Below are 27,073 nucleotides of genomic sequence, written 5' to 3'. Positions count from 1 at the left end.
TTTCAACTTTTTAAAGATGTCAGATTTAGTAAAAAAAAAACCTATATACACACATTATATATATATATATATATATATATATATATATATATAAATAGACCCAGCTCAAAAAGCAATGAGCACCTGGATACTTACTGTTTTAATAAATGGGGGTAAAACGACACAAAGAACACAATATATGTTAACATTTTACCCTGAAATTATCCTAAAATCAACACCAATAATACAAAATAAAAAAAAAATGTGTACTGTATAGCAAAAAATGAAAAATTGCATGTAAAACTCAGAGAATCTTAAAAAGAAGGAATCTGTGAATGTTTGCAATTTATATAGATCTTTTTTCAGATCAAATATGTGGCCTTCAAACCAAATACACCCAAGCAAATATGTGTTTAATATACCGTATTTTCTGGACTATAAGCCGCACCTGTATATAAGCCGCACCCACTTTTATTTAAAAAAAAAAAAGATATGCAAACCGCAGATATTTATGTTGTTAGATTAGATATTTACTACATGTACAGAAGGATTCTGAACTGTAAATGATGTACATGTTTGTACCTAAATAGATCCTTTCCTAACAGTGTCTTTTAACACGGCAGCAACTTTGCTGATTAAAACGGGACAGAACCAAGAGAAAATAACTGGTATTTATTTATCTATTTATCTGTTTGAAATCTGCTTCTACCTACTTCTATCTGCTAAAGAAGAAGTAGTGTATTCTTCTTTGCATTTATTTTGTCTTAGTTTTTATTGTAATTCCGGTTAGCACTCCTAGCAGTGGAAGAAAAATCCACAGAATAGCTGCACCTTTGTATAAGCCGCATGGTTGAAAACCTATGAAAAAAGTAGCGGCTTATAGTCCAGAAAATACGGTATATACTTACGTGACTGCAAGCATTCTTTCTCCTGAACCTGTTTGATAGCGTCCAATTTTACAATAATAAAAATAAAAAATCTAATACATTGTACTATAGCATGACTTTCACTTTCCACTAGAAAGATATATTTTTGTTGCTGTCCTGAATGTTGAAGATGTTTTTTATGTACTCAATAAAAAACAAAGATTGCTCATGGGTTATTTGGCTTTTAGTTAAAATTTGACAGCCTATTATTTTGCTGATTTTATTTTCCATTACTTACATGTCAGTATGTTGTGTTCTTGATCTGTGCCATGTGTACGATGCTCAATAATATACTCCAGTAAATGATTGCACCATAACCAACGTCAACATAACACACAATACAGTAATTAAAGATTTGTGCAAAACTAGTTTATTTACAAAACAAAATGGCACATTGTGACAGCAGGGCAGCCATATACATGCACAGCTCACATGGATGTAGTGCTAGCTCAGATTTACCACATCACTGGTAAATTGCATCCAAATCAGTAAAGACCATTTAAAAGCACAACACAGGGCTGAGAACAATTTTAAGATAAAACTACTTCAACTCATAATTACACAAGGTCCTTCCCCAAGTTATTACACAACTTGTTCCTAGTACATACTATATATTTTTTTAAATCTTATATTTATGCTTGCACAGCATACAAGGACGCAAAGACAGGTCCCTCATTTGCAGGAATTTATCTTCCAGGTCCCATATACCCCTCCACCCCTCATAAACTAGGATGACTCATTCAGAAACAGCCGTGACCCCCGGGAGGACCGTGGTGCCGGGCTGAGAGAGAGATGCCACGGCACAACACGATTCCAGTGGAAACTTCCAAAACTACCACTCAGTCCGAAGCAACAAAACACCCCCCTCTTATTTCACTGCTGAAACTGGATCCCAGATGTTTTGAATGAACCATCTACCCAGTACTTGTGTTTAGCGTGCAAGCTTTTCAGCATTTTGCTTGAATATTTGCTCGTTCTTTCTTTCAATGACTTCAATTGGGACAGAGTGAGGTTTGTCTTTGGGAGCCATGCTCCACACATGCAGTTCCCTATGACATCTTAACATTAAAGTATTGTATGTTAAACAAATCTGGACTTGGCTTCTGGATTAGTGCTTTGTATCCCTCAAGGAGACGGACAGGATCATTTAGAAAAATTACGGAAAGTGAATGACAACTGAAACGTGACGTAAAACATGCCAAAAGGCCAGTACCCACCCCTGTGTGTGTATATATACAAATGTAAATACACACACGCACCCTTCCAAGCTGAAGGATCCTGAACATCATACTCAAACCTTTCAAACATGCCACTTGTGGTTTGGTCCCCTCTTAATGTTCAGAGACCTCACAGACCATTACTCACACTGTCTTATCGTGTATCTTAACTGACCACAGAAGCAAAACAGGAAGGAACAAAGAGAAATAAGTCCGTTTTGGGGGGTTGGAAGTGCAAACAGTGGAGTCTGGAGCAGATGATGCTGAAACCAAAAAGAAAAGGGGATCTGAAACTATCAGACATTCTGCTGGGTGTTAGCTGGTCTCTGGCTCTGTGAGGTCCAGGCTGGTATGGAGTGAAAATGATGCAAGTGTGAGGGGGCGGGAGAGGTAACGTTACAGCTCTGAGACTTGAGTGGAGTGGGGTATGGGGCTCGGGGCTCGGGGGACGGGGGGGGATGCTGTTGCAGGGGCTGGGCTGAATGTGGATCAGCCTGCGAGTTTACTGGCCACCAGAGAGGGTTTCCTCTGGGGCAGGTCCTGGGGGGTGGGAATGTGGTCTCCCGTAATCTCGGTCTTCTCTGGTGCGGCTGTTGGCAACTGTTTGTTCTTGATCTTCGCTTTAGCCATGTTATAGTCTCCAGAGTCAAAGTACTTTTGCTGTGGGGAGATGAGATTCAAATTTAGAAGTCTGAAAATGAACAGAAGAAGCAGTCATGCATTGCAAATTTGTCTTTAAATGAAAAAATTCATAAATTCAGATTCTTTTTAATAGGGGTGTAACAATATATCGTGCCATGAAATTTCGCGATACAAAAACGTCACGAAACGTGTCGTGGAGGTGACAAAGTGTATCGCGATATTGGGTTATTAATATTAATCTATTGTGTTGACTAGTAATGAGCATCCGACCGCGACCGCACGGACCAAAATCTGACTCCGCTCAGAAGAAACTAGTACCGTTTTGCGGTCCCGTTTTGAGCTCTGAACCTTTACTTATGTAAGGCTGGTGTAGAGTTAAGCCTTACCTTATTAAATTAAACCTTTTTAGTAGGATAAACACAGGGGCAACTTCTGCTGAGTTCCAGTGTACTTTAATGTCCCTCAACAGTGTAGGATTTTAGAACATCAACACAGCAGCTAGTGCTGTATCACTCCGCCCAATCTAAAACAGACTAATCACTACAGATAAACTGACTAGTGTCATTATAGTCCCTGATTTACATCAGAATAGAAAGAATATATTTATAAAATAATGAACCCTGAATTACCAAAATAACCTTCTTAACAAAAATAAATCTCCTCTTACACGTATAAGGTGAGCATGAATCAATCTTTTTTATGATGTAAAATCGTATGTATTTATTTACTTGTATTTATTTATTTCATTTTAGTTGTTAAATTTCTGGAAAAGAAAAAAGTCAAATCATAAGTGAGAGAAACTAATCAGTTTGTGGCTAAATATTTGTACTTGTATGAAACTGAAGATCCATAATGCAAACCTGACAGTTACTTTTAGTTCAGTTTGTGGAAAATGGTTGGCCTGGCTTTCTCTTTAAAACTTAAACAGTTATAAAGCATTACAAACTGTACCAATAGGGCAAACACACAGTATTGTTTTGTATTTTTCAAATAAAAGACGATTTTTTCCAGTCATATGTTCCTCATTCAAGGTTGTTAAAAAAAAAAAAACTGCTATAATATCGTATCGTATCGTGACCTCAATATCGTACCGTATTGTGAGATTAGTGTATCGTTACACCCCTACTTTTTAAAAACATGTACGGTTGGCTTCTGACAACCAGCAAGATTATGGAGCAAAGTTTTTATGAGGGGATATAAACACGTAACTAAATACAGCTTTTCTTCTCTTCTGCAGCACACATATCCACTGTGTGCTCAAAAGGAGATTACAGGAATAAAATAACAAGGTAAATATTTACAGGTTGTATAACAATAGGAGAAATCCACTTTACATGGTTGCTAACCCTTATGGAGGGAAAAAGTATATGTTGTATGCGTTTAAAGCAAAACTCCACAGAGCACAACTTAAACAAACATTCAAGATTTAGCTGTTTGACAGCCAGAACAATGTGTGGAACCAGAGATCCTTTTTATGACCCAACTGATTAATGTATCATTATCAAGAAAGGAAAGACTTACAGATTTATGGATAGACACAAAAGTGTGCATACTGTTGAAAAAACATTCATAGAGGCCAAGTATTAAAGTTAAATAACAGCTATTACAACCAAAATGGATAACTTCAGATTTATATTTAATGATGTGAAATCATTGGTATTTTCCTCATAAGTTAGCTCACTAGAATTCAACAGTTATTTAACAAGCAGGCATGAGAATATGCCTGTACTCCGCTATCACGCGGAACATTTTGTTTTATGGTCTTGTTTTCCACAGTAAATAAAGTGAAGCAGTCATCTCTGGGGGATGGGGATGATCTATGAAACCTGTAATTGTATTCTGGAAATCTGTGGAGGAACATTCTCTCCATTTTCTGATTCTTTACAGAGTAAAAGGATAGCTGATAAAAGGTCAGTGCAACGAAAAGGAAAAATTCAGTTACAGGGACAACAATCCTCAGGTGAACTTTGCATTTTTTGCAGACAAACAAGAGCCAACTCACCCCCTTCTGCAGGCGTTTGCGAAGCAGGTCAGAACCTCCGGGTTTGTTTCCTAAATTTGGGTATCTGGCCTTTAGTTTAGCCTCTTCCACCTTCTCAGGACTGACCGCCTTGTCCTGCACCTCCTGAAAGCCAACAGAAACATGAGACACCAATACAAAGTGCAACAAAAGCAGAAACTCAGCAAACAAATGAATTCAGACACCTCCAGACCCTTAAAACTGGTCAAAACTAGACTTTTACTAAAGTACCCAAAAGATTGAGCTACTAAAATCTGAACATTTTCTTTTGTCTTTAGTCATAAGATGAATCCACCATTAGCACTTGTAAAATTCAGTTTTATGGTGATCAAAATCACTTTCGCGTGGAAAATGTAAACACTGGATCTACCACGGACGACCTTTGCTCTGCACGGTCGGTTGCATTTTTGAATGCCAATTTTGTTTTCAGTTCAATTCGTAGATTTTCAGATGCATTTATAAGTCAAAAAAGACATTTGTAGGGGAAACCTTTTCTGATTGACTGATCTTGCGTTCAGAAATATATATTTTTTTGTTGTTTTTTGTTATTTTTTAGAAGTACAATAAAACCTGACAAAAACTATAAGCAACTGTATTCAAATGTTCACTCGGAAAGGACGTTTTTTTAAACACAATTTTAAGACATTTACATTTAATTTAACTGGGACTTGTAAAAATTGTCAGCTTGTTATTGGCAGCACACACCGTATGTGCATATTCATTGCATTATTATCAAGGTTAAGACCGTTGACTGATATCTTTGTTGAACAGGTTCCACCTGTAACTGTTAAAACAATAAAAATAAGTAGAAACAAAGGACAACTTAATCCTAATAGTTTGTCTTTCAAGTTGTTACTGCAAACATTGATAAGTTACTTAAAACTGCTGTTTTGTGATATAATGATACTGTAGGAACAATTTATCCGGTAGAAAATAGAGAAAAGACTAAAGATCATAACGTTTTTTTTCCCCAATAGTATCTGCGAGGCTGAGGCAAACAAACCCAATATTGTGCCAGTGCCTGGTGTTTATATATTTACATAGATATACATTTACACTTAATTTCACTGAGACTTATGCCTTCTTCTAAGCACTTATAGGAGCAATCTATTTATTTATGCATTTAATGTAATTTATACAATTGTTCTCAATATGGTTTCGTGGAGCTTGTTATTGGCAGCACCGTATGTGCATATTCACTGCATTATTATCAAGGTTAAGACTGTTGACTGATATCTTTGTTGAACAGGTTCCACCTGTAACTGTTAAAAAAGATAAAATGAGGAGAAACAAAAAAAAAACAACTTAATCCTAATAGTTTCTCATTCAAGTTATTGCTGCAAAAAAAATGAGATTATTTAAAACTGCTGTGTTTTGTGACATAATGATGCTGTAGGAACAATTTATCTGGTAGAAAATAGGGAAAAGACTAAAGATCATAAAGTTTTTTCCCCCCAATAGTACCTGCGAGGCCGAGGCAAACAAACCCAATATTGTGCCAGTGCCTGGTGTTTATATATACATATATATTTACATATATATACACATTTACACTTAATTTCACTGAGACTTGTAAAAATTGTTATTCATATTATCTTCATATTGCAGGTTTACATTATTACATAGCAATGTATAGACTTATGCCTTCTTCTAAGCACATATAGGAGCAATCTATTTATTTATGCATTTAATTTAATTTATACAATTATTCTCAATATGGTTTAGTGGAGCTTGTTATTGGCAGCACACACCGTATGTGCATATTCACTGCATTATTATGCATTATATATATCAAGGTTAAGACTGTTGACTGATATCTTTGTTGAACAGGTTCCACCTGTAACTGTTAAAAAAATAAAATGAGGAGAAACAAAAAAAAAAAACCTTAATCCTAATAGTTTCTCATTCAAGTTATTACTGCAAAATAGGGCTGTTCGATTAATCGATTTTAAATCGTAATCGTGATTATGTAATTAGAACGATGTTAAAACGTGAAACTTGTAAAAAATTGCTGATTTGCTGATTTTTTTTTCAGAGATAAAACTTTATATTTTATTATATTTTTTAAAACTTTCAACTTATTTTACAGAGTTTTGCACTTTATTCATTCATTTTTGGTTTAATAAGAGCAAAGTTTGCACTTAAAGCCCAATGGGGCAAATGTTCGATAAAAAAAACTGCATATTTGAAATAATTTCTTTGCCAATCGTAATCGTAATCGAAAATCGGATTTTGAGAGAAATAAAAAAATCGAGATTTTATTTTTGGGCAAAATCGAACAGCCCTAAAAAAATGACAGATTATTTAAAACTGCTGTGTTTTAAATAATTGCATTATTATCAAGGTTAAGACTGTTGACTGATATCTTTGTTGAACAGGTTCCACCTGTAACTGTTAAAAAAAATAAAATGAGGAGAAACAAAAACAAAAAAAAAAACGTAATCCTAATAGTGTCTCATTCAAGTTATTACTGCAAAAAAATTGACAGATTATTTAAAACTGCTGTGTTTTAAATAATTGCATTATTATCAAAGTTAAAATGAACAGGTTCCACCTGTAACTGAAAATAAAAATAAGTAGAAACAAAAGACAACTTAATCCTAATAGTTTGTCTTTCAAGTTATTACTGCAAAAATTGACAAGTTAATCAAAACTGCAGTATTTTGTGACATAATGATGCTGTAGGAACAATTTATCTGGTAGAAAATAGAGAAAAGACTAAAGATCATAAAGTTTTTTTCCTCCAATAGTACCTGCTAATATTGTGCCAGTGCCTGGTGTTTATATATACACATATACACTTATATTTACATATAAATAATAGTAATATTGTGAGGATTACACCATTGAATAGCATTGGCCATTGCATGGCTGCATTAATCAGTAATAGCTTGGCTACTAAGCTTTATATATATCACTAATATAGTGTTAAACATTTCAGATTGCAGATATTTAAATGCAAAAGCAATATATTGTGCTGGGAATCCTGCAAAAAGCCCTAAAGTCAGGCTGCAGTCAACGTGGACCCGCCTGGATCCTGCAGCTAACTTTAGGCCGCTGGTCCACAACAGAATGACAAAGTCGGCCTTTTATCCCGTTACCGTCTCGCCCAGCGACGTCTCCTCCGCCGTCTGCGTTTCTTCGTTGTCCAGCGACATTTTCTCGGCCAGAAACAGCTCGCAAGTTGGACGAGGGACCCCTTAAAGCCGCCACTGGAGAGCTGCAGGAGGAAAAGCTCCCGCACAAAAAAACCCCACACGTCACATGCGGAGACGACGTGCGCGCTCCCGCGGCCCGGGCGCTCCTGCGCGCGCACCCGGCCGCCGCACTGAGCTCGGATTTACATTATGTAACGTGACACCGATCAGCTGTTAGGCCCATGTGCGGGCACGAAATCCTCCTGCAGCGGGTAATCCCTGGACCTGGACGATCCTGCTCCGATTAACGCGCTGCCCTGTCATTATTTTACCTCATTGGATGTGTTGTGTTTCACAAACACAGTCGAAACAATAAAAATAAGTTAAAACTAATAGAAGACAAGTTAAAAACAAGGGGCGTGGTCACAACTATATATCAATATATTTCAAAAATGTCATACTACACAACCAGCACTGCTCCCAGTAGACCACATACATAACAACCTGACAATACATGTACATACTGGAAAATAATGTGCAATATCATTCACTGCAACGTGCAATTATGTAAATATCCGTCTGTTATCTTATTTTATATACCAGTATTTATTATTATTATTATTATTATTATTATTATTATTATTATTATTATTATTATTATTGTTGTTGTACCAGTATTGTATATACCCGTACTGTTTATAGTGTGTCATACTCTGATATTATTATTGTAGTATTATTATTATCAGTACTAGTATCAGTAATCATCAGGGGGGATGGTGGATTTTACTTATCAATTTGATTCTGTCCTTCACAGGATAAGTAAAATGGATCACTGCAAAAACTCAAAATAAGAATATTTGTCCTATTTCTAGTTAAAATGTCTCATTTTAGTAAAAAAAATCTTATTACACTTAAAATAAGACTTATCACTGGAAAAAACAACCATTTTCACCTGTTTCAAGTAGATTTTCACTTGAAATAAGTATAAATCTGCCAGTGGAACAAGATTTTATTGCTTGTAAGAAGAAGATAAATCTTGTCCCATGGCAGATTTTTCTATTTATTTCAAGTGAAAATTTACTTGAAACAGGTGAAAATGGTCAAATAAGTTATTTTTCTGGTGTTATTTTTCTGGTGATGACTGTAAATGTTGAAATAGCAGTAAAACCACATTCATTGATGAAATGACATAAGGGATGGAAAGGGGGGATGGCAGTTTTGCAGGGGGGATGATTTGGACCGTTTTTATTTCAGGGGGGATGCCGTCCCCCCTCATCCCCCCTCAACTCCAGTACTGCCTTTAGCCCTAGATGCAATATAGAGAAGGGATATACCTAACCTGGCTGACTGGGACCCAAATTTCAACTGGAATGAAGTATGGACCAATATAATAACATCTTCCAGAAACCCAGATCATCAGCTTATTCACTTTCAATTTGTACACAGAACTTATTTAACACCTCGCAAGCTTTACCATATGAAGATCCTGGTTAGCTCTTTATGTACACTATGCTTTCAGAATAAACCAGGAACCTTCATGCAGATGGTCTGGGAATGCCAACCTGTTGCAAATTTCTGGCAACAGGTTGCAACTGCATTATCCTCAATAACAGTACAGAATATTCCAATAAACCCTCAAACACTTATTTTAAATAATTTATAAACAATCAATGCTTCACTATGTCAAAAACGAATTTTGCTTGCTGGCCTAACGGCAACAAAAAAGATAATAGCAGTAAGATGGAAACCACCACACACGCTTAACATCTCCCATTGGTATTTGACTTTTCTTGATATTATCTATCTGGAAATATCTACAGCCTGAATCCATAATGCAAAACAACAAAATGTTTTATTTTGGCATATGGCAGCAGATAAAATTAAGGCCAAACTTGAAAGACTACCTTGTTGCAGCTATCCTTGTTCAGTTTTTGATATTATGTTTTGCCTTTGTTTTTTTTTTGTCCTTTGTTCTATTATCTTTGTATTATCTTTTTTCCGTTTTTCTTTATTATCAATTGTTTTCATCGAATGCTTAGGTCCAAGTGGTGGGTTTGGAAGGGGGTGAGAATATGTGTTAATGTTTGTTTAACATCATTGTGGATGCCACCGTTGATAATAAGAAAATCATGAAAAATAAATTAAAACAATTGATCACAAAAAAAACCAAGTTAAAACAATAAAATAAAGTCGTCTGAATCTGAATAAACCTGGTTGTTTGGCTAATGGTTGTTTTCTTCATTGTTGTTGTATTTATGATTTTCTTTTGTCTTCAATTATAAGATTAATCCACCATTAGCACTTGTAACATTCAGTTTTATGGTGATCAAAGTCACTTTCACGTGGATCTACCACAGACGACCTTTGCTCTGCACGGTCTGTGGCATTTTTGTCAACTTCATTTTCAGTTGTATTCGGAGATTGTCAGATGCATTCCATGCATTCAAAAAAGACATTTGTAGGGGAAACCTTTTCATAAGACTGATCTTGCGTTCAGAAATATTTTTTTGAAATCATCAGATATTTATGATTGTTGTACAAGTTCTGTTTTTTCTCAATTTATATCCAATATCAAATCATTTTCCTGAAGTTTGAAAAAAGTACATCAGGAAGTCTAAATCTTTACATATGAAAAGTTCATGTGTTTGTAGTAAAACAAAAATTGATCTTTAACCTTCTTGTAATGTGGATCTACTTATAAATGTATATACTGTTATGGAGTACGAGTTATTCCACTGAGTGACATTTATATGAAAAACAGCATGTCAATGGAAAGTATTTATAGTGTTTTTAGAACCACAGCGAGTCTGTGACCATTTGCCAGAGTTGAATCCAGGCTCATCTGTAAATATCAACTGTCACAACACTTCTGTTGATTTAAGCAGCAGCTACATGTGCAGTGTAAAAAAAACTGTGCTTTTATTTCTAATTCGCTCTTCCTTTTTTTTTTTTAAGCCTCAGTCAGTGGAAACTGTGGTGCAAAGTGTTTATGCGGGTGTAGGGTGCAACATTGTAGACATTATATTTTTCGCAACACTGAAACGCAGTGAAAGAACAGGAAACATGGGTGGGTAAATTAAAACCACAGGCAGACGGCAGATTTTCAAGATTGCTTTAGAAGATATAGATATATTTCTTCAGATTTGAATATTAATGTCAAAAATACATACTATGATATACAGTTTTCACTACATCATCTTAGCATGACAGACGTCACAAGTAGTAACTGAAATATTAATTTAAATATTAAATAAACTGATAGGTAAACTGAAAGTGAATGTGTAAACACTAAACTAACGTTACTCTTTCGATTGCAACACTTCCGATAAAGTGGTTTTGTAACAGTACAAAAGTATTAGAATATGACTATTTTCTGTTTCATTTCCAGTTATGAGAGAAAAAAAATCCACAGTGCACTTCTGATGTTATACTGTAATGTTCTCAGGTCGATCTATTGTGATAGCTTGTTCTTCAGTAGGTCCATGGCATCGTGTTGCACCACGTTCTGTCACCCGGTTCCTCTTCCTTGTACAGTTCCTTGGCGCCAAGCTCAGGAATCACAGGGTCAGGCAACAGAGTTTGGTTTTTAATCTAATATTCAAAGAAAAATCTTACCAAAATCTGTCCTTTCTACTCAATCAGAAAGAAAGTCATAGAGATTTAGCAATTCTGAAGTCCAATTAACATTCTGAATTAGAGCCAGTAGAGTAAAATAGCCTGAACTAAACTGAATAAATTTGAAGATTCTGACTCTCTAGAAGACAAATCACTGGTTTCTACTCTCCTGCCAGACGCTGGAGGGGATAGACAAAAACAGCATGAAAAAGAATTACCTATTCATTCTGCTAACCAGGATTATAAGATTTAAACTCTTCCAGTAACTGTAACCTTTCACCCAGTCCCTACGGTCCAAGGTTGTGCACTTTACAGAGAACAAGGTCTGTTTCTGATGAGTCTCTCAGGTTCTTGGCCACCCCTACCCCCCTTTTGTCAGTTTTGTGTGACACAAGGGATGGACCGTGAGTTTCTGGACACAGGCCCCGGAGTGTCTCGCTGACTGTTGTCCTTAAAGCTCATCTCTTTTCAAATACAAGCCACGGGCAACTGGACTGGATAAGAGTCTATTGCTGGCATGGAGGTGTAACTGAAGCTTCAGTAGTGGTCTGCCAGATGGAAGGGGGGGGCATCAGACTTCAAGAGCGGGGTGAGAACGGCGGGTCGATCGGGGACTCTGTGAAGGACTGCAGCTCGTAGGCAGCGCCGCTGTCCACCTCCATGGACTTCCTGGAGAACAGCAGGCGGATGTCCCGATGGAGGTAGATCTTCCCAGACTTAGAGCTCTGGAACCTGGAACAGAGACCATAAATACGGGAGGAGTGAAACCACTGGGACTGGGTTTGTTTCAGGAAAAATAAATAAATAAAATACACTGTTACAAATATTGTGCTTGATCTACTTAAAAAAATAAAGGCAACTTTTTGCATGAGATTATTATGTAGATCAAGAAAGACTAGTCTTTGTGTAAACTACTATTTACTATGTAAATAATACATTTATCAAAATTAAGTTGACTTTACTTGCAAATGAATTTTGTACATACTTAAAATTAAGTACCGGTAGTTTATACAAAGACTAGTCTTTCTTGATCTACATAAAAATCTCACTACTTAATTTTATGTACAGTCAACTTAATTGTGTTAAGTTTACTTTATTTATCAAAATTGATAAATAAACTGACTTTAAAAAGAAAAAAAAAGAAAAAAAAGAAAAAAGAAGAAAAAAAATAGAAAAAAACAATGAAAAAGAAGAGAAAAAGAGAAAAAAAGGAAAAAAAGAAGAAAAAAGGAAAAAAAGGAAAAAAAGAGAAAAAAATAGAAAGAAAAAAAAATTAAGTTGACTTTACTTGCAAATTAATTTTGTACATACTAAAAATTAAGTAGTTTATACAAACACTAGTCTTTCTTGATCTACATAAAAATCTCATGCGAAAAAGTTGCCTTAATTTTTTAAAGTAGATCAATCAAGATATTTTTTACTGTGGCGTTCTACTTAAACAAATAAAGCATGTTTCATCTAAACGTTGGTCAATCTGCCCAATAGATTAAAATTGTTAAAGGAAAGGTAAATACAACAAGATCATTGCTTGTTGTTTGTGTGTAAATGAAAAGATTGCCTGGGATTACGGAAATACTGCTTGTTAAGGAAAAAATGCACAATGTCTTGTTTTTTGAACAAATGCAGATTAAGTTCAAAACTAGATGTATTCACGTAAAGCAACAAACTTCATTTTTAATTGTTAATATCACAGATTTAAATATGTTATATATACATGCGCTTAGATTTATTTTTTTCAGTGTAGAAACACGGATGCATCACCTCAGATGAACGAGGTAGCGCAGGGTGCGGACTTGGCCCAGAGCATGGGGCTTCTTGCTGGTCTGATTGTTTGTGTCACGGCGACTGGGAACAGAGAAAGTTCTCTGGCGAAGGAAGGTCTGATGTCCGGCTGGCAAGCCTCGTAGGTCATACATCACAACAAACATCTTTACCACCGTCTTGTTAGGGTTGAATAAGGTCTGGGGGGGAGAACCAGAGACGGGCATGGTTGAGCCTCAAAGCTGACTTCATTGAACAGTAAAGGCCAGATAAAATGTGCACTATCTATATCTGAATTTATTTCATTTCATTTTATTCTTTATTTCATTAAAAAAAATAAAACAACTCAATACAAATACAAATACAAATGTTCATAAATTGTGAATGAAAAGGGAGCAGAAAGAAGAAGAATCTTATCTAATCTGCCCCTTTTTCCAAGAAATAAATTCACAAATGACATAAATTACAAATAAAAAAAACAACAACTAAGTAAATAAAAAAACTAAAATAAAATAAAATTACCACCGTCTAAGGGTATGTCAAACTTAACTAACATATTTCATTATATTTACTTAACATACAGGCTTTAATTGCTCCTTTGAATGTAATGTTTGATTTGGATTCTTTGTTTTCTTTATTCAGATTGTTCCATAAACTGATTCCTTTCACAGAAACACAACGTTCCATCAATTTAGTCCTGCATCTCGTTTTTTTTTTTAAATCTCTGTTCCTTTTAAGTTATACTTGCTTTCTCTTTTTTCAAATCTTTTCTGAATGTTGATTGGTAAAGTTTTTTTATGAGCTTTAAACATAATTTGCAGAATACTATAGTCTACTAATTCATGAAATTTCAACAATTTTAACTGAAGGAATAATGGATTTGTTGGATCTCTATATCGTTTTCTATTGATTATTCTTATGGCTCTTTTTTGCAGAATAAAAATTGATTGAATATATGTTTTACAGGCATTTCCCGAAACTTCAACACAGTAGGTCAGATATGGAACAATCAGAGTGTTATAGAAAATGTACAGTGCTTTGTTGTCCAATGAATCCTTTACTTTGTGTAACAGAGCAATTGTTTTTGATATTTTTATCTTTGTATAATGTATATGTGATAAGAGACTTCAAATTCAGAACTATAAGTAGCACAAATGAGCTTAAATCTGCTCCCATATCTGCATGTCACCACTTGAATTTTCAGCTACAACCACTAGGAGTCTCCATATTTTTGTTGTTGCTTGACATAATCTGCTCTTTGTTCTCTGCGGTGTGCATGCTGGTACAAAGATAGTGCATTATCTTGACAGCATTTCTACAAATGTGAAAAGTTAAAATGCTAACCACTTGGATGGTTCCTGATGGAGGTACACGGTAGCCCCTTTTCCCCAGGGACTCCAGGTTTATCACACCCTGTGAAAAGAAAAACAGAAGACACTCCTGGCATCACAAACAGGCACAGAAAAAGGAACTTGCACAATTTATAGAGACAGTTTAATCTCTTGGTTCAGCCATGGAGGGTAAAGTGACACGGAAGTTACGTTTGCTGCAGAGAAATAAAACTAAGCTCACCATATATGGTGAGGGAGCGTTGTCGTCAGAGACGCTGTAGAACAGCACGTCCACAGGTAGGGTCAGGTGACTTGGGCAGAAGGATCCGCTGGCTCCCACCTCTGCGGTGAAACCGTCCACCGTCCCTAAAGGCTCTAGCCGGTAGTTCAGCACACATTCCTAATGAAATAGAAGTCAGAGTTAAACATTTTCTATAATTCTTCCCAGTGGCGTCAATTCAGTGGAAGCTAAGGTATGGCAAGGTTACGAGTCACAGAACTTAACTAGAGTATCAATCAACACGTCCAGCAAATACTCATCACAGAAGTTTATGTAGCTTATCTGTGTGTTTAAGAAAATTGGAACTTTTTCAAATGCAGTCTCGCTCACTGCAAAAACTCTAAATCTTACCAGGAATATTTGTCTTATTTCTAGTTAAAATGTCTCATTTTTAGTCAAGAAATCTCATTACACTTAAAACAAGAGTCATCACCAGAAAAATAACTTGTTATTTGACCATTTTCACCTGTTTCAAGTAAATTTTCACTTGAAATAAGTAGAAAAATCTGCCAGTGGGACAAGATTTATCTTCTCATTACAAGCAAAAAAATCTTGTTTCACTGGCAGATTTTTCCACTTATTTTAAGTAAAAATCTACTTGAAACAGGTGAAAATGGTTGTTTTTGACTTTTGTCTTAAATGTAATGTGATTTTTTTTGACTAAAAATTAGACATTTTAACTAGAAATAAGACAAATATTCTTGTTAAGATTTTGAGTTTTTGCAGTGTATAATAACTAGTGAAATCAATCATGTTGTTCTGATTTGCATTTGTAGTTATTCTATATGTATTAAGTAATAGAATAACCAATACAAATAGACAGAGTAATTCCATAAATGTATTTAAAAAACAAACATTTACATTTTCCCTTGAAGCCAAGGTGTAGCGGCTGCCATACCTTGCCATACCCAATTGACGCCCCTGATTCTTCCCAACAGCTTAACAAATCCATGAGGTTATCTGATTATTTTAGGGTTAGGTAACTTCTGCATGATGGTTATCTGAGACAGCCAAGCCTGAGACAGCTGATACAGAAATGGGAGTTGACTGAAGAAGACGGATCGAGTGTTGTACCTCAAAGTTTCCCAGCAGGCTGGCAGGTGGAGCACTGGTACTGAACAGCTGCTGAGCCTCATCTGTAAAACCTCCATCTCTCTTCAGACACACCCTGCAGGGTTAAACCACACATGCTGGATCAACTCGTTTTCAATACATGATGTAATGCCATCTAAGGATGATTCTCACAATACTTTGACAAACATCCCGGGCGAGGTCAAAATTACCTGAGACTGACTCATTTAGTTGCACATTTGTGGGTCGGCATGCTCACAGATTCAAACTTAAAACGCTATTTTAGTTCAGTCAGTCAAAACACTGGCCCACAGTTGGAGTGAACTTTCAACCCAGAACGCTGAACTCCTCATGCATCTGCTTCATGAGGAGCAGCATTGAGCTTCCACCCACTTCTGCGGTGTGTAGGCAGGGCTATGAATCTCCGTGTATATGAAGCCAGCTCATTTCTGACTGCCATTTACAGCCCGATTCGTGCAATCGCAGCTGCAGTCATGGAGCTGCAGAGCCTCAGCTGATGGCAGTGTGACAAAAAACCAGACCTTTCCTGTCAGAAGTGCTATTCTTACATCTCATACACAGAGGACCTCTTTGTCCTCGCAGGAAGCCCAATAAAACAATAAAAAAAAGAAATAATCTACTCAGCAAAAATGATATAAGCACAAGTGTGTGAAGTTTTCCTATTTTCAGGCATGTTGTTTTGCCTTCTACTGTTTATATTGTTTTATTCATAGCGCCCTGTAAATGCAGCAGTATACAGGACTGTCTCAGAAAATTAGAATATTGTGATAAAGTTCTTTATTTTCTGTAATGCAATTGAAAAAAAACAAAAATGTCATACATTCTGGATTCATTACAAATCAACTGACATATTGCAAGCCTTTTATTATTTTAATATTGCTGATTATGGCTTACAGTTTAAGATTAAGATTCCCAGAATATTCTAATTTTTTGAGATAGGATATTTGAGTTTTCTTAAGCTGTAAGCCATGATCAGCAATATTAAAATAATAAAAGGCTTGTAATATTTCAGTTGATTTGTAAGGAATCCAGAATGTATGACATTTTTGCATTACAGAAAAAAAGGACTTTATCACAATATTCTAATTTTCTGAGACAGTCCAGTATACCTTTAATTTCTTCTTCGGTGTTTTTTTATACTGCGACTCAGTTTGACCGGTGAAGCTGAGCTGGTGAGTTGGTATACAAAATAATTTTAATTTGTGTTAAATATCACAAATATGTCTGTGAAATTAATATAGGGATGTTTATATTTTTATGTTTTTCAGTTGATTACCTGCTGACGGCACAATCACTGTTTTAAGTTTGAAAGTAATAGCATGTGTGGAGTTGTTAACGAAGAGAAATGAACAAGTGGATAAGACAGTGGTTGTGTGTTGGAGCTGAGTGTGACACTGTTTCGCCGGTTTATTTATTGGTTTAACACCGTTAGGTCGGTAAAAAAACGCACAACAAATAAAAACTGCAGTGGAGACTGTGCCAATACGTCATCTTTCACTATTCAAATCCTGTGTGCTGGTTTATCCTACAGCTGACTTGGGAGGGCAATGTTACATAAAGATACTTTTAATCTTTAACATCTATCAAATGTGAACATATCCTGACCTTGACTAGGAACAACTGGATTTTACTACTTCACTAACAGAACTCTTAGGAGAGAGAATGCCTACCTTTTCCCAGAGGCCCAAGGCAAACCCTTACAGCCAGTCAGAGAGGTGTCCAGGTCAAAGTAACCTGTTTGATTCTTCCTCTGAGGAACCTGCAGCAGACACACAGGATATAATTAACAAAGAGCTACCGCGCGCTCACAGAGAGAGAAAAAAACACACACAATGTAAAACATTTGATCAAACACATAGCCAATAAAATATTTTCCTCATAAAAGAATGGATATGATTTATTGAATACTTAATAAAAAGCCATGATGAAAGGTTAAGTGACATTGGAATATTGCAGTTTGACTTGTTTTTTTGCAATGTGAGTCAGAATGTGTAAGCATGAACTTACAGGACTGTCTCAGAAAATTAGAATATTGTGATAAAGTCCTTTATTTTCTGTAATGCAAAAATGTTATACATTCTGGATTCATTACAAATCAACTGAAATATTGCAAGCCTTTTATTATTTTAATATTGCTGATCATGGCTTACAGCTTAAGAAAACTCAAATATCCTATCTCAAAAAATTTGAATATTCTGGGAATCTTAATCATAAGCCCCTTTCACACAGAGATTCCGCAATATTGGTGTAAAGAAGTCCTGCCAATACGCCGCCTTTGTTGGTTCACACAGAACCATACAACGCCGGCATAACGCCGCTCCCGTCTGTAAATTCACACAGCATGCCGGCGTTCCGCAATCAGAGGCGTGACGACAGCGTCAGTCCGACCGTCATGTCAGCGGCATGCCGGCTGTGTCATTCACACAGACCCCGTTTCGGCTCTGTGACTACCTCCGCTGCCGGCTTATTGGTGGGGCCACTTGGCCCCCCCATTCCGCCTCCGTGACTTTCACACAGAACAGCGAGGCGGCTTAAAGGCGCAACGTTCCCGCCTCGAACTGGCTGTGTGAAAGGGGCTTTAAACTGTAAGCCATAATCAGCAATATTAAAATAATAAAAGGCTTGCAATATTTCAGTTGATTTGTAATGAATCCAGAGTGTATGACATTTTTGTTTTTTTAAGAAAATAAAAGAACTTTATCACAATATTCTAATTTTCTGAGACAGTCCTGTAAGTGTTGCTCAAGCTCAAGAGAGAGAGTGTATGTGTGTTTGTGTGTGTGTGTGTGTGTGTGTGTGTGTGTGTCTACACTTCAGCTATATCAAGTGAAAGTGATCAAACAAGAGGAAATTATGATGAAACTCACTGCTACAAAGTGACAGAGCTGATGAGGTAGGGATGACTCACATGCCTTTTGTCCTGCTTTGTGTATGTTTTTGTCTCTACATTAACTCAGGATAACAACTCAGTAACCCGGCAACGATAAAACAAAAAACAGCTGGCGGATATTTCAGTCTCCTGACGGCAAACATTGTCTGCACTCTCGCCGGTAAATGCACTGACAGCAATGCTTCACATGGCTTGAGATCAGAGGTCGCGAGCGTGGTGTTGTGATTACAGACACAGACACAGGATACTGGCATGTGATCGGAGTATTGAGACGACTAAAATGCCAAACGGAGAATGTCAGAGTTGCTGTGTAGATGCTGATGGCGTGTTTGAGAAGGCGTGCCTGCCGTGTGTGTGTTTCTTACAGGGCTGGAGAGCAGAGGCAGGCCAGTGCAGGGGTGGAAGGCCTTGGTTGCTGTGGCATCTAATGAGTGGCGGTTCTGTTTCCTCCAGCTGTTGCAGGGACGCAAAGGGGAGGGACTGTGAGGACGCTGGGGACAAGAAATGAGATTGTAAGTAAAAGGAAATCCTCTACAGCGCTCATATCGTCCTCCAAACAAAAAACATTTTAATTTAAGGAGATTATTTACAGGACTGTCTCATGAAAATTAGAATATTGTGATAAAGTCCTTTATTTTCTGTAATGCAAAAATGTCATACATTCTGGATTCATTACAAATCAACTGAAATATTGCAAGCCTTTTATTAATTTAATATTGCTGATTATGGCTTACAGTTTAACATTAAGATTCCCAGAATATTCAATTTTTTTGAGACAGGATATTTGAGTTTTCTTAAGCTGTAAGCCATAATAGGCATTATTAAAATAATAAAAGGCTTGCAATATTTCAGTTGATTTGTAATGAATCCAGAATGTATGACATTTTTTTTTTTTTTTTTTTTTTTAAATTGCATTACAGAAAATAAATAACTTTATCACAATATTCTAATTTTCTGAGACAGTCCTGTATATATAATGTCTACAATTACAGCTTTATTAATTGGTAAAAAGGAGGGAAATAGTTGGGCAGTTAACAGGCTTATTAAGCTTTTTTTCTCAGTTATTGAAACGATATGCACTATTTTTATGACTGCAAGCTCAAAATGAGAAAAAGCTTATTTTAAAGACTGGAACGAAGATATTTGTCTCCAGTTAAACTCTTTATCTCTTAAAATTGTCTATAAAAGTCTCACACAAAGATTATATTGGTATAAAAATGGCAAAAACATGATAATAACTATGAAGTACAAAATGGGTTATAAAACTCAACATTATTGGGGGAAAAAATGAACTAAAGAAACACCTACGTGGGCAGTAGGAGATGGAGCCACGCCCGGCCCGGATGTGCTGGTGCATCCAGACTCCGACGGCGCCCTGTTCTCATCTCGGAAAGCTGAAGCCTGGGATTGCGCACAGTTCTGCATCTGCATCTGCATGTGGGACTGAGGCGGAGGCTTGCTGTGGTCGTGGCTTCTGTTACAGTTTGTGGTTCGGCTGGCGTAATTGCAATCCCAGCTAAATATCTGGGTGTTTCTGGGACTGTTCTCGAGGAGCGGGGAGGTCGAAGGGGTTTCATGGCTGCTGGGGGTCCTGACTCTGAGTTTTTCCTGCGGGGAAGTTCGTAAACGTTGGTCGGCCTGGAAGTGGGGCTGGCCGTTGAATGAAGGTTCTTCAAGTGTAAACTGAGCCCCGTTCTGGGCCTGGGTTGAATGGCGTTCGGTTCCTGGTCCGACTTGGGGCTTGTCTGTGCAAACAGGCGTGTGTGAGGCGGCGTTGTGCGTGCTGCCTCTGTGAGGTTTGTGATTGGGTGTGTGGCCGTTGCTGTAACCGTTGCTGGCAGTGTGTGATGCGTGTGGGATGTGTTGGGTGTGGGTGTACGTGCGGACTGTGTGTGTGACCGTCGTGGTGTGTACGTGGTGCAGAGGGCTGCCGTTTCTGCTGTGCCGAGGGGACAGAGAGGGGACGGACAGCCTCTCCTGGATCAGCCTGGTGATGTCTTGCACGGCCTGAGCGATGAGGGAGCCGTCTCTTTCTTTCTCCCTGCCTTTCTCCCTCCCCCCGTCTTTCTCCTTGGCTTCACTCCTCTCATCCTCTCCGTCTCTTGTATCCGTCATCTTCAGCTTCCTGCAGGCTGCAGGTTTAGGGGAGGAGCTCTCCCGCTTGACGAAGGAGGTTTCGCTGACAGGTGTGCTGATACGGGTGGGCCACACGCACCCCGCGGGGTCGTAGGGCGGTGCTTCGGCCTCTTTGGTCTTACTGGCAGCTACGTTGTCGTGGTTACTGCCCCACATGGCTTTGGGAGGGTTGTCGGAGCCGAACAGGCCGGGAGGAATGGGCGGTGCTGTCGGGTCGCAGAAGTTGAGCCTCTGTGCGATGCGGGCTATAACTTCCTGTCTCTCGTGCAGCAGGGAGCCGATCAGGGGGTTGGTCTCGGTGGCCGCCGGCCTCGGGGAGGGGCAGCGCGGCGGCTCGGCCATGGACAAATGCTTAAAACCCTTTAAGGGGTCGGCGTTGGGACCCACGGACCGATCGCTGCTGTTGGTACCGGGACCGTAGTCCTCCACTTGCGTGGGGTCAGATAAACCATTAAGGGCAGAGTACAACCACTTCCCTGCTTTGCTCGTGGGCAGTGGGGAGGGGGAATGAGAGCGGGGCGGCGTCGGGGAGTGAGGAGACTTCTGGAACAGCGGCGAGCCCTGACGTGGGGCCATGTTGACCTGGGGAAGCTCTCCGTTCTGATACGTGTGGTTCTCGGCGGGCTCCTGGCTCTTCTTGCTGTACGGATGCGGCAGTGACACGGCGGTGTGGGGAACGCTGTTGACGGGGATGTTGTTGATGGGCAGGTTAGGGATGGGTAAGCCGTTGAGGAGGAGACCGGACGAGGCGTTGGGGCTCTTGTTGTACATGTTGGAGTTGTGGTGGGGGTTGTCTTTGCTGGGGTCCTGGCTCTTCTTGAGGGTGGGCAGGCCACCATGGCTGTTCAGGTTGGGGCCGAGGCCGGGGTTCTTGCTGTACAGCGGCGGCAGGCCGGTGTGGATACTGCAGGCCAAGGCGGGATACGTGGGTTGCCGAGGGAGCGACTGGACACGAACCTGCAGCGCGACACTCTGTGATACGTTGGGGACGGGGAAAATGTGCTCGGATGGCGGCTGAGAGAACTGCCACACCAGGTCTTCATCAGCTGCACTGATCCTGTTAGACCAAGTAAACAACTGTTACTTTGAGTTTAAACTACTTAAAAACTGCTCGAGCTGTGCATTTGAACAAGGATATTCTAAGCTAGTAGGGGTGTAACAATATATCGTGCCACGAAATTTCACGATACAAAAATGTCACGAAACGTGTCGTGGAGGTGACAAAGTGTATCGCGATATTGGGTTATTATTATTAATCTATTGTGTTTACTAGTAACGACCGCGACTCGACCCGTGGACCAAAATCTTACTCCGCTCAGAAGAAACTAGTACCGTTTTGCGGTCCCGATCACGGGACTCTTGCAGGGTTTTAAGCTCTGAACCTTTACTTATGTAAGGCTGATGTAGAGATAAGCCTTACCTTATTAAATTAAACCTTTTTAGTAGGATAAACACGGGACAACTTCTTCCAGTGTACTTTAATGTCCCTCAACAGTGTAGGATTTTAGAACATCAACACAGCACCTAGTGCCGTACTGTGGCGTATCACTCCGCCCAATCTAAAACAGACTAATCACTACAGATAAACTGACTAGTGTCATTATAGTCCCTGATTTACATCAGAATATAAAGAATATATTTATAAAATAATGAACCCTGAATTAACAAAATAACCTTCATAACAAAAAAAAATCTCTTACACTTTTAAGGTGAGCATGAATCAATATCTTTTATGATGTAAAATTGTATGTATTTATTTACTTTTATTTATTTATTTAATTTTTGTTGTTAAATTTCTGGAAAAGAAAAAAAGTCAAATCATACATGAGAGAAACTATTCATTTTGTGGCAAAATATTTGTACTTGTATGAAACTGAAGATGCATAATGCAAACCTGACATTTACTTTTAGTTCAGTTTGTGGAAAATGGTTGGCCTGGCTTTCTCTTTAAAACGTAAACCAGTCTCTTAAACTTGTCCTTTCCAGTCATATGTTCCTCATTCAAGGTTGTTAAAAAAATACTGCTATAATATCGTATCGTTATCGTGACCTCAATATCGTGTATCGTACCGTATCGTGAGATTAGTGTATCGTTACACCCCTAGTGTCCTCTAGCTTTGATCATGTAGTCCGATGGGATCGTTGAAAAGCCTCCAACCCCCCGTGTCGGTGAGTGTTATGTCTGACCTGTACAGGATGTTTCTGGGGACAATGCCATGCGAGGCACTGAGCCAGGCGCTGAGCTGGGAGAAGAAGACGTAGGAGCGCACAGCCAGTAGCAGGGTTTTCTCCTCGATGAACCGATCCCCACTCCTGTTGAAAACACAGTTACAAGGAGGTGAAACTGTGCCAGTGTGTCAGGTTAATGAGAAAATGGTCAAGGGATGTGGGAATTTTTTTTTCCTTCTTCAAAAACAGCTTCTCGTCTGCACGTGTGAGTAGGAAAGTGGGCTATTCTGTCAGGCCAGCTAACCCCCTGAGTGCCGAGTCAAAAAAGGATTGTTTACTATTAATATCTTACACAGAATTTTTTTTAATATGGAATTTTTTTGTAACAATTCAGTATTTTCTTGTTTTTAAAACATATTTTTTTTTAGGCTAGAAATCACTTTTGACTGCCTATATGCACTGATCAAGTCTATCACTCAAACCACTAGCCAGTGACTATTGATCATCTTTTTACGATGAATTGCTCGACTGGAAAACACTGGCTCCAGACATTCATGTGGAGTTAAGTTTGTCAAGTATTGCTACTAGGCCTGTGTTGAAAAAATCAATTTCCCAATTCTAGATCGATTCTCATATTAATTCCTAAAAATCGATTCATATGTCTAAAGATGGTTATTTTCTTTTATTTATTTATTTATTTATTTTTTTTCATCATTACATTACAACTTTTGGTTATTATTTTGTTTATCCCCAAAAGAATTGTGTTTTGTTGGACACGAGAATACCGGTAACTGGTGCCATTTTTTTGCCTTTAAATATGTTTAAAGGTATGAAAACATTAAAGTGTTCAGTTATAATTGCATAAATGGTCTATATTTCATTACTTTATATACTGTCTTGGGGTTACATTTGCAAAAAATGCTAAAAAACCAAATTCTCAAAAATGAAAAACACAAGTAGACCAAAAATGGAACAACGGAATGTGGGAAAAAATAAAAGCGATTTCATCCGTCTCTGTTTCCTCCCTGGATCTGTTTGGTAATTCTGACCCACGATGTTTCTGAAAGCAGTTCTATCAGCATTCTGGAAGCTGATTGGTCCTTACAGCATCATTAGCTGCCAATACTTGCTGTTTAATCTCAATATAATACTAGTAGTAATATGTTGCAGAACTACAGTCATATAATTCATGCAACAGCTCAAAAAACAGTTTTAATAACACTAACCCAAATCAATATCGGAATCCTATCGAATCGAATCAAATCTTGATAATCGATTCTGAATCTTAAGAATCGGAATCGAATCTTGACATTTGAATCGATCCCCAGCCCTAATTGCTACAGGAACAAAATCAAACAAAAAAGACCCCCCCCATCCCACCCCATGGAAACAGCCCTGTGACAGAAACAGCCTCTATCAGTAAGACTAAAGTACATGCACTGCTATTCTGCAAAAACTGTTAGCAAATGACTTAAGGAACACCACTAGGAGCCCAATAATTTGACTCATCCTCCGAACTCCCAAGCTCCCAATCCAATCAAACATCCACGGGATGCCCAGGAGCAAGGCCCATCTATCTATGGAGGGCTTATCCTGCAGCCCACAGGGCCCGTATAATCTGCTGCCAACGCCACAGCGACAGACACCTCCAGGTCCTGAATGCATGCTCCAACAGTCAGGCCTGCTCCCATGCAGAAGAGGAAATTATATGATATAAACCAAGTGCAAGTACTTTCAATAGGTTATGCAATTTATCATTCCTTTGGTTAATTTTGTGGCTCTTTTAATCAACTATGTTTTTCAGTGTCCATGCTAAATTCTTTCAGACATTCAGTGTATTTTGTTTCAGATTTACTTCATTTACCCATTACATCATCTTGCAGCATTTATTCACTCTTTCCTTTTCCTATTTAGACCTGTACAATCATACTTGTCTTTGACCCAAACTGACTTTGAGCTGAAACATGAATGAGCAGCACCTGATTCAACTCTTGTTCATTGTTCTTGGATGAGCCTGATTCTGGCAGTAAAAACCACTGATTATCACCCGAGACTCAGCTTCACTGTTGGCTATTAATATGTTCAAATGCAGACTATTTTAGTACGCTCATTGAATGCTTCACTGGTCCCGACACACCTGCAGTTGCGCTGACGAGACTCTTCACTTCCTTTAAAAAATGGTGCAGCCTAACTTATCAATTTTGCGTCAACGAAGAAATACTGTTAAGACAACAGGGAACTAGAAGGCGTGCATTTGTGTTTGCTACTGTGCAAGTGCAATCATGTCCAACTACCATTAGCCGTTAGTTCTGGGGGACACTCAGTAACAAAAGTCTGGAGAGAAACAATCACATTTGTCTTATAAAAACCCCAAAAAAGACAGTTTTTACTCGTTTCTGTGCAAACTGCAAATTAAGTTATTTGTTCTTGATCTGCTCTGGGAGATTTTTTTCCCCCTCAACGTCTAAATCCACCTGTACAAGAAGATTTTTTGTGCAAAAAATGATATTGCATCAACAAATTAGAACAAAATAAGCAGCGTTAGGTAAAGGTCAGGGTAAAGCCCTACTTTGGCCAGCAGTAAAAACAGCTAAGCCATAGGTCAAACTAGGGAATAACGTACTGTTTATGTATCTTGTCTTTATTTTGCTGACCATAATCTTGTTTATATAATTAAATCTGGCGTTGTGATTTCCAAGAATTTAGAGAGTACTTTTTCTTTGTGTTTTTCCTTACGTGTATTTGTACAACAAAAAAAGTATAAAACATTTGTGTGTGTGTGTGTGTGTGTGTGTGTGTGTGTGTGTGTGTGTGTGTGTGTGTGTGTGTGTGTGTGTGTGTGCCCCCCTTACTGTCTTGGAACCGGTTGCAGGGTCCACCTCTCCAGCAGCAGAGCGTCTTGTTTGATGATCGGGTCACTGATGGGGTCACTTGGGGGGCACTCGTCGCCATAGCAACAGTCTGGCAGGAGCATGACCTCGATCATGATGGGGATGCTGTTCCTCCAAAGCAGGATCACCTCAGACCGGGTTCGCCTCGCCTGACGACACTGTTCAAACACGGCCGCGGACAAAGGTGGCGGGTTAGTGATCATTAGCCAACGTCGGGGAGACCTTGAAATTCAGGGGCAAATCAGAGGCGACCCGGATGGGAAGCAGCCGCACTCTGACACGACGCCGACATCTGAGCTAAAAGAATTCAAAAGCTAAGTGTATTTTTCCCCTCTGAATTCCCCTGACTGTATATTATACTCAGTTTATCAGGTGCACCAAGCTTGAACTGCAAGTATAACTGAGCCCTAAGAGGAATGAGTTTGTGATGCTACTGAGACGTTTGGCTCTCACCTGTGTAAATACATTCATGTCAATGAGTGCTGGGTTTTGATTAAAATAACTGACTGCATTTACATGCATCAATAACCCTTTTAAAACCCAAATATTGGCAATAACCCGAATTTGCACGGCCATGTAAACACCAATAACCCCTTTGAATAACCCGAATTTGCTTTTTAAAAACCTGAATATGACCCCTGGGTTACTCCTTTTAAATCCCGAATATTCGGTCATGTAAACGCCAAACGGGATATCCCGATCAAAAGGAACATGAATTTGTTTTCTGTGCATGCTCTGTTCACAAGGAATCCTGGTCTTTTGAGTCCAGGAAGTACTTCTAAACACGGCGAAATGCAAGACCACGTCACACTTTTGGAGTGAGGAGGAGACTAATCACTTCATAAATGTAATGAAGGATATGAACATTTTGGCATTTGTAGACGGTAGAAAGTATGGGGATAACAAGATTTAAAAGAAAGTGAGTGAAAAGTTGCGCGAAACAGCATTTGTTTTGAATTTGGATACAGGAAGAAGAAGCGGAAATGA

General features: G+C 38.4%; 2 protein-coding genes across 2 annotated transcripts in view; both read right to left on the bottom strand.

Moving 5' to 3' along the window:
* Nucleotides 1-1,252: 1,252 nt before the first annotated feature.
* On the bottom strand, nt 1,253-8,057 carry arpp19a (cAMP-regulated phosphoprotein 19a). Its single transcript, XM_061746365.1, has 3 exons — nt 7,886-8,057; nt 4,767-4,889; nt 1,253-2,782 (listed from the first exon to the last, which is right to left on the bottom strand). Exons 1-3 carry the CDS (start codon nt 7,940-7,942, stop codon nt 2,612-2,614), a joined length of 351 nt encoding a protein of 116 aa, XP_061602349.1. The 5' UTR covers nt 7,943-8,057; the 3' UTR covers nt 1,253-2,611.
* A 2,977-nt stretch (nt 8,058-11,034) lies between these two features.
* The window catches only part of atosa (atos homolog A), a 46,947-nt gene continuing 30,908 nt past the window's right edge, over nt 11,035-27,073 (bottom strand). The window contains exons 3-12 of the mRNA XM_061746352.1: nt 26,048-26,244; nt 23,214-23,339; nt 20,199-22,083; nt 19,256-19,381; nt 17,671-17,759; nt 15,983-16,076; nt 14,870-15,028; nt 14,642-14,710; nt 13,298-13,497; nt 11,035-12,268 (exon numbers count right to left, since the gene is read on the bottom strand). Of these exons, the coding sequence (XP_061602336.1) occupies nt 12,115-12,268; nt 13,298-13,497; nt 14,642-14,710; nt 14,870-15,028; nt 15,983-16,076; nt 17,671-17,759; nt 19,256-19,381; nt 20,199-22,083; nt 23,214-23,339; nt 26,048-26,244 (3,099 nt within the window). The 3' untranslated portion in view covers nt 11,035-12,114. The remainder of the gene's footprint in view (nt 12,269-13,297; nt 13,498-14,641; nt 14,711-14,869; nt 15,029-15,982; nt 16,077-17,670; nt 17,760-19,255; nt 19,382-20,198; nt 22,084-23,213; nt 23,340-26,047; nt 26,245-27,073) is intronic.

Source organism: Cololabis saira, chromosome 2 (assembly GCF_033807715.1).
Source record: "Cololabis saira isolate AMF1-May2022 chromosome 2, fColSai1.1, whole genome shotgun sequence".
Classification (NCBI taxonomy): domain Eukaryota; kingdom Metazoa; phylum Chordata; class Actinopteri; order Beloniformes; family Belonidae; genus Cololabis; species Cololabis saira.
This window is presented reverse-complemented; position numbering and strand designations above follow the sequence as displayed.